The 8,237-nt window shown below is 35.8% G+C and overlaps 1 protein-coding gene across 2 annotated transcripts; it reads left to right on the forward strand.

Moving 5' to 3' along the window:
- The first annotated feature begins 949 nt into the window (after positions 1-949).
- Positions 950-5,188, forward strand: LOC9330361 (AP2-like ethylene-responsive transcription factor PLT2). Of its 2 annotated transcripts, XM_021014954.1 has the most exons (9): positions 950-1,988; positions 2,089-2,277; positions 2,530-2,977; positions 3,077-3,159; positions 3,299-3,307; positions 3,402-3,490; positions 3,591-3,664; positions 3,785-3,912; positions 4,142-5,188. In XM_021014954.1, exons 2-9 carry the CDS (start codon positions 2,139-2,141, stop codon positions 4,876-4,878), a joined length of 1,707 nt encoding a protein of 568 aa, XP_020870613.1. In that variant the 5' UTR covers positions 950-1,988; positions 2,089-2,138; the 3' UTR covers positions 4,879-5,188. The 2 variants fall into 2 exon arrangements, with proteins under 2 accessions (XP_020870613.1, XP_002891621.1); XM_002891575.2 differs by having other exon boundaries at positions 950-2,277.
- The last annotated feature ends 3,049 nt before the right edge of the window (positions 5,189-8,237 follow it).

The following is an 8,237-nucleotide window of genomic DNA, read 5'->3' on the forward strand; positions in this document are numbered from 1 at the left end:
CCCTTCACTAATTTTTGCTATATATATTGGTCTAACTGTCCAGTGTCCAATGGTTTATTGGTTCCTTTGGCCCATAGTCAATTTTTTTTCCAAAAAATGATGTGATATTCGAACGTTTAATTTGTTTTGCCTTTGCATTTATATTATAAAACATTGTAATTGTGATTTGCATGTCTTAAAGCAAGACGTCTGTACTTTTGTTTTCAATTCAATTTTTTTTTTTCTTGAAAAGTTTAAAGTTTCCTCTTATTATTAGGATGACTAATAATAGTAACACTTACTCTCATTCTGAAGTACATATTATGGCATCGATCTGAGATTGTCTTTTTTTTTTCAGTTAAAATTGTGGATTATTGGATACCTATATAGTATTTTGGACATCTATTATGTTATGAAGTAGAATATTAAACCAAAATTATAAATTTAATTAGTACCAAAACGAATGCTAAAAATTCTATAATGACTTCACATGCATGGGAACTTAATTTCTTTTCTTGTTGTAGAGGATGTATAGTGTTTTGAGGGTTAAATATTGACTGATTCTCTCTACGGTGAATGTAAATTAAATTAGATATATTTATTACTTTATGTACACATACAATAATAGGAACGGTGTTATGGATGCCACAAAGGCATGCGACTTATAAACAAAGAACTGGCTCCTAGCACGATACAAGCTTCTAGTGTGCATAGGACATAAGTTATTGTTTCTTTTAACTCTTAAATATTGTTTTATTTTTATTTAATTTGAAATCACTTAACAATATCTCTCTTTGACGGGTGCGAAATCCAATTAATCGGTCAACAGATTTTAACTCGGGAAAGCCAAAACAAAATCCCACCCCAATTCTTTTTTCATTTAATAATTTCCTTTCTACAGAAGAAAAATATACTACTATATAAATAGGTTATTATACCTTTTTTTTTCTTCTCACTTATATTCAAATTATTTTGAACGAAGAGTGACTTTTACTCTTACTAAATGTGCTTTGTTAATAATTTAATCTTTACGTCTATCGTCTCATATAATATTGCATGTCCGTACACACATGCAGTGAACTCGGGGATCTACAATTATACTATAATTTAAGAAGATCGATCCTATTGTTGTTTTATGTGTATTATCTTTGGGTGGTTTCAATGAGATTGCATGTATGTGAACACGTAGAAGTATACGAATACGTAGCCTTGTGCGTACACATGTATATGGATATGTAAGTACAGGTGTATGTAAAAATGAGAGAGAGAATATGGTCAATGGTAAGAGATGATTTGCGGAGTGTGGGAATGCTGGGCTTTGGGGAGTCATTAATCCCATTAAACGAGGGACGTGAGTTCCAATAATCCAAGTGGGTAATTTAGAGAGAGAGAGAGAGGTGATTTTAATTTTTCTTTTTTGCTTTTTAGAGAGAGAGAGATTTAGGGTTTGGACTTTTTCTAGTTGGAAGCGTAGATTTGTCTTATTTACGACACTCGTGTCCCTATTTATTGCAATATCATATACAGATCTGCCAAACAGATTTTTTATTTTGAACTATAAAGATGTGTAATATTTGTATTAATCTTAGTCACTTTGTGTGCCAACATTATTTTAAAGTCCGTTCAATGTATTATTTTATTTATAATATGTGGTGGTGAATAATACTTAATAAAATTCTACTATATTTCTATATATATACTTGCGTCTTTTATCGAATGGTTGATAATTAATTTACATCAATCCCTCCTTGATGAGATCATAAAAAGATTAAAAAAACATTTAAAGCGAGCCATGTAACAGGTTTAACTTTAAAAAACCTGTTTAGCTTCCTAAAAATTATCTTTAAGACAAACACAAATCTTCTTCTCCTTTATTTAAAACTTCAAATACGAGAGAGAGAGAGATATATATAGAGTTTTTAGAGAGAGAAAGTAAGGCAGCGATTTTGTTTGCAGCCATTCTTAGAGAAAGCAGAACTAGATCTCTTCCTCTCCTCAATCCTTGACAAGTAATCTCTCTTCAAGATTTCTTCACCAAATTTGCGACTCTTAAATCTTTTGATACGTTACTAATTTATGTTTGTTTCTTCTCAATTCCTATCATTGCAGATCAAATATACCTCACTGATTTAAGCTTTGATTCCAAAAAAAAAAGGGAAATGAATTCTAACAACTGGCTTGCTTTTCCTCTATCACCAACTCACTCTTCTTTGCCTCCTCACATTCACTCTTCACAAACTTCTCATTTCAATCTAGGTTTGGTCAACGACAATATCGACAACCCTTTTCAAAACCAAGGTATATGCACTCACATTTATGTATATGTATGTTCATATTCAAGGCCTTAATGCAATTTTTTTACTCCCTATTTGTTATTTCAAATAGCTTTTAAAAACTAAGGGTTCAAATTTTTAGACATATGTAAAATCGAAAGCATCATTGCACATGTTTAGAGACAGTAATGTTCATTTACACTGTATTTTGTCTTGGATATTTTACAAATTTTTGTTTTGTGTATTCAAAAAAATAATTAATTGTATGCTTTCTTAGAATGGAATATGATCAATCCACACGGTGGAGGCGGCGAAGGTGGAGAGGTTCCAAAAGTGGCTGATTTCTTAGGAGTGAGCAAATCGGGGGATCATCATCCCGACCACAACCTCGTACCTTACAACGACATTCATCAAACCAACGACTCAGACTACTACTTCCAAACCAATAGCTTGTTACCTACAGTCGTCACTTGTGCCTCTAATGCTCCTAATAACTATGAGCTTCAAGAGAGTGCTCACAATTTGCAATCTCTCACTCTTTCTATGGGAAGTACTGGAGCTGCCGCTGCCGAAGCTGACACCGTGAAAGCCTCGCCGGCTGAGACTAGCGCCGATAATAGTAGTAGCACTACCAACACAAGTGGAGGAGCCATCGTTGAGGCTACACCGAGACGGACTTTGGAAACTTTTGGACAACGAACCTCTATCTATCGTGGAGTTACAAGGTATTAAAGATATCTCAATTTTTTTTTTTTTTTTTTGTGTGTGAATAATAATAAAATGGGTATATAAATATGTTAGTTTTTTTGGGGTGTTATGTATAGACATAGATGGACCGGTAGATATGAAGCTCATCTTTGGGATAATAGCTGTAGAAGAGAAGGACAATCAAGGAAAGGAAGACAAGGTAAGTTTAGTCATTTATTTGATTAATGACTTCAATTTATTTCCTCTTTTGGTCTTCTCTCGATCGAAATCTTAATTTTGGACTAACTATTATTATGTTCTTGATGCTTGTATCTTGGACTTCTTCGAAATATCTACAGTCTACTTAGGTGAGTATACATGATTTTTTTTCACTTGTTATTGATTGAATTTTGATTTAGAGTAATGTGAAGAATGGTTGGTTTAACCGGACTATAAACGCAGGTGGGTATGACAAAGAAGAGAAAGCAGCCAGAGCATATGATCTAGCTGCACTTAAATATTGGGGTCCCTCTACTACTACCAACTTTCCGGTAAGTTATTTCAAAATTTCATGAATATACGTATATTTGTAATCATATAATGGTTGATAGTATCGTTAGTTCCTCATTTTTTTTTGAACGCATATTTTAGATAACTAATTACGAGAAGGAAGTAGAGGAGATGAAAAACATGACGAGACAAGAGTTTGTGGCTTCTATAAGAAGGTGATTTCCTTTTGATCAGACGTTGAATGTAAAACTTCAAATAGAAATAGCAACTTTCTAATCAAAGATTTCTAAATAAAAAAACTTTCTAATCAAAGAACCTCGCGTAAACAAGTGCAGGAAAAGTAGCGGATTCTCGCGTGGTGCATCGATGTATCGTGGAGTAACAAGGCATCATCAACATGGAAGATGGCAAGCAAGGATTGGCCGAGTTGCTGGAAACAAAGATCTATACTTGGGAACATTCAGTAAGAATAAATGTTAACCGTACTTATATATAATTCTCTCTAATCATATCTTTATAAATTATATATACATGACCGTTTCAAATTTTATAGAGATCATTAATTAGATTTAAAGATTAAGTTTAATATTATATTAAGAAAATAATTTAGTTTTATTTTATAAAAAAATTATTTAAAAATTACTTACACCCCAAAATAGATGGTCATGCTTATATTCATATCTTTTGCTCAGGCACGGAGGAAGAAGCAGCAGAAGCTTATGATATAGCTGCGATAAAGTTTCGAGGTCTAAACGCGGTTACAAACTTTGAGATAAACCGTTACGACGTGAAAGCTATCCTAGAGAGCAACACACTTCCTATAGGAGGTGGTGCGGCTAAACGGCTCAAAGAAGCTCAAGCTCTAGAATCATCGAGAAAACGCGAGGAAATGATAGCCCTCGGATCAAATTTCCATCAGTATGGTGCAGCGAGCGGCTCGAGCTCTGTTGCTTCCAGCTCTAGGCTTCAGCTTCAACCTTACCCACTAAGCATTCAACAACCTTTTGAGCATCTTCATCATCATCAGCCTTTACTTACTCTACAGAACAACAACGATATCTCTCAGTATCATGATTCCTATAGTTACATTCAGACGCAGCTTCATCTTCACCAACAACAAACCAACAATTACTTGCAGTCTTCTAGTCACAGCACACAGCTCTACAATGCTTATCTTCAGAGCAACCCTGGTTTGCTTCATGGCTTTATCTCTGATAACAACAACACTTCAGGGTTTCTTGGAAACAATGGGATTGGTATTGGCTCAACCTCGACCGTTGGATCATCGGCTGAGGAAGAGTTTCCGGCTGTGAAAGTAGATTACGATATGCCTCCTTCCGGTGGAGCTACAGGGTACGGAGGATGGAATACCGGAGAGTCTGTTCAAGGAATGAATCCAGGAGGTGTTTTCACGATGTGGAATGAATAAAAGATGATATTTCTGTGTTTCTTGCGAGGCAAGGTAGGGTATGGAATAATTAGCTACTTTAATTTCCATAAGTAATAGGATCGGCTAGAGTCTTCTTGCTTAGTAGAGGATTAATGTTTTATTTTTTACTTTTGACGGCGAAGGTGATAAACCTGTAAACGGCGGTTAACAGAGTCCTCGAGGGTTAGTGTTTTTATGGGTACTATAGTAAGATTAGAAAGTACCCAAATTTTGTTTAAAAGCTAACCCTTCTGACTAATTTCTCAAACTTGTATTCTTAATTTATAATTGAAGATTTATTGTTCCTATATTTTTATTTCATTATACATACTTATTTCTGAGTGTGAGTGTAACTGTGTAAGTAAAAAGTGTGCATAGTTATTGCTTATTATGTCTCTATACATAATTTTAGCTCTATTTAGTCAGTGTGTTATTTCTTTTCGATGGGCTTCAACTCTTAAGTTCCTCACCAACCAAAAATGGAAAAAGAAGCTTAATTCTTGGGTACAGAGCACAGGCCTTTTTAGGAGTTTCAAAACATAGATTTGTAAGGAGAATGTTACGGAGATAGTAGACTTGTATATGAGTTTCTGGCCGTTACAAGAAATCAAGAATGATAACTTAACTGTAGTGAAATAGGGGCCTAAAGGTGATTCTTTTTGCCTTGAATCAACTACACACCAAGGTCTTAAGTAATTTTAGAGAATGAAAGTTCACAAAACTCTAAGCTTGAGAAGTAACACGAAGTTGTTTGTTAAAAACAGAGAACAAAACAGAGCACACAAAGTTTTGTTTACCCAATTCACTCCCGTAAGGGTAGTTACGTCTGGACTGGAAAATGTTTCCTGGAATCCACTATATTACTGAGTGTTTGGAAGAGATCTCACACCCTTAAAGCCCCTTACAAAACTCTCTCTCGGATTCACTCTTTACCACTCAACTGTTTCCCCAAGAACTCTCAAACAAACTTACACGATGAATGAATTTCTCTTTACTTTCTTATGTCTATCTCTTTGCATATGCACAACTTATAAACTTACACATAATCTATATTAATCAAGAAGGATTTAATTAAACTATGCTTAGTCATGGTTAATTAAATCAAGGAGCATTGGATACTTTAGGATCACATGTAGAGGTTCATGACAAAAGAGGAAGGAGCCGTTTGAATACTATGAAGTCAAAGAGCTATTTGGAGTAAACATTGGAAAGCTCTCCATCATGTCATTGTCTTAGGAACGTTAGCTAAGTCCTCTACTTTGTAAACCCTCAACAAGTCTCCTCCTATATATGTATCCTTTGTAACCGAGATATGTAATTGAATGAGTCTTCTTGCATAATCTTTCTTCTACTTTTCTCTCAACTATGATTCTTCATTAATCCAAATTTCCGCTCAAACTCTCTCTCAATCTTAACATGGTATCAGAGCAAGATCCTCATTCTAAACTCTAAATCCTTTCTATTCTCCTTTCTATTTCTCTTTAAATCTCTGGCCTTGAATCTCTGATTTTCGAATCTCTGTTCTTCCTCATCTTGGTTGCTATTATCCAACGGTTAAAGAAAAGTACTCTTGTTCATTTGTTCTCTAAACTCAAACCTGTTTCACTAAATCTATTTCTCTTGTATCCGCTGTGCACTCATGTAGAATTTCTCACACTTCAAAAGGATAGTGATTCCGGTTACACTCAACGGTGAAAACTACCTCTTATGGGCTCGCTCGGCGAAGAATAACTTGGGTAGTTGTGGATTATGGAACCACATTGAAGCCATCAAAGGGAAGAAAGATCCCTCGATTGAAATCGAAGAAGAAGACGGAAAAGAAGAGAAAGAACTCACTCCCGAAGAGGAGAAGTGTACTCAAGAAGACCAAGTAGCGCTTGTGGCCCTTCAAAATTCTCTTGAGACGTCTATAATACAAGCTTACTCCTACTGCGAGAGAGCTAAAGAACTATGGGATACACTCAAGAATGTGTATGGCGATGTCTCAAACTTGACTCGGGTGTTTGAAGTCAAGAGAGCAATCAACAACTTACACATGGAGGATCTCGACTTCAAGAAGTACTTTGGAAAGTACCGATCTCTCCTAGCTGAGCTCAAAATGCTAAGACCTCCAACAATCAAACCAAAAGAGCTAGCCATGAGGCGAGAGCAAGATAATGTTTTTGGCTTGCTTTTGGGTCTAAGTCCAAATCTCAACGGACTAGTTCAACATATCCTAAGAGGAGATGAACTACCAACTCTAGATGGGGCATGTTCCCAAATCCAAAAGGAGATTGGTGGTCTTGGCTTGTTCTACAAGGGAGATCTACCCACGGCCAACAAAGGAACTCTTCAAGGGAAAGAGGAAACACCGGTGGCAAGCAAAGGAGTGTTTAAACCAAATGAAGATCGAAGAAACTTGGTGTGTGAGCATTGTAAACGAAAGGGTCATATTAAAGAAAAATGTTGGATACTTCATCCTCATCTAAAGCCAAGCAAATTCAAGGAACCAAGAGCTCACATGGCCGAAGGTTCTAGCTCGGGTCAAGGAGAGAGTGGTAACAAGGGAGTCTCAGGTCAAGAGCTAGCTTTGGTTCCAACTACACATATCTCTCAAGGAGATATAGTGATGAAAAAGGCGGACTTGGAAGCATTATTTCAAGCCATGGCCTCTAAGCTCAACGCTAATAATGGTATCTCTCTCTACTCTAGTATTTCGAGCACTTCTAATGATCACTATGTTGTTGATTCGGGTGCCTCTCACCATATGGTTAAAAATGCTAAGTTACTTGAGAATATAAAATCCACTAGTGGTCATGTTGCTACCGCCAATGGCAATAGAGTAAACATAGAAGACATAGGTCAAATTAACTTATTTGATAAGAAATCCGAAGCTTTCTATATGCCCCAATTCACTAGTAACCTCCTTTCGGTGAAAAAGGTAACAAAAGACTTGAATTGTTATGTAAAATTTGGACCTAACGATGTGCATTTTCAGGATATTAAGAGTGGGAAACTACTTGGAAAGGGAGACACTACAGATGATCTTTATATGCTTAAGGCGTATCCATTACAAAGTACTTCAAGTGTTTCGGTCTTAAATCAAGTTCCTTTATCTATGAATGCCACACTAGAAGATTTATGGCATTTTCGTTTAGGTCATCCTCATTCGAGGGCTTTAAGTTTAATTTTCCCAAATGTTGTTTTTGATAACTCTAGATGTGAGGCTTGTATCCTTGGCAAACATTGCAAGGCTGTTTTTCCAAACTCTAAAACTATTTATGAAAAATGCTTTGATTTAGTTCATTCGGATGTATGGACCGCACCTTGTATCTCAAGGGACCATAACAAGTATTTTGTGACTTTCATTGATGAAAAAT

The sequence above is a fragment of the Arabidopsis lyrata genome (genome assembly GCF_000004255.2).
Source record: "Arabidopsis lyrata subsp. lyrata unplaced genomic scaffold ARALYscaffold_1, whole genome shotgun sequence".
Taxonomy (NCBI): domain Eukaryota; kingdom Viridiplantae; phylum Streptophyta; class Magnoliopsida; order Brassicales; family Brassicaceae; genus Arabidopsis; species Arabidopsis lyrata.

Excerpts from the sequence above, each read along its gene's own strand:
- LOC9330361 (XM_002891575.2), top strand. The coding sequence starts at position 2,139 with ATGAATTCTAACAACTGGCTTGCTTTTCCTCTATCACCAACTCACTCT. Across the intron at positions 2,278-2,529 it reads CAACCCTTTTCAAAACCAAG|AATGGAATATGATCAATCCA; the intron begins GTATATGCACTC and ends ATGCTTTCTTAG. Across the intron at positions 3,913-4,141 it reads TCTATACTTGGGAACATTCA|GCACGGAGGAAGAAGCAGCA; the intron begins GTAAGAATAAAT and ends TCTTTTGCTCAG.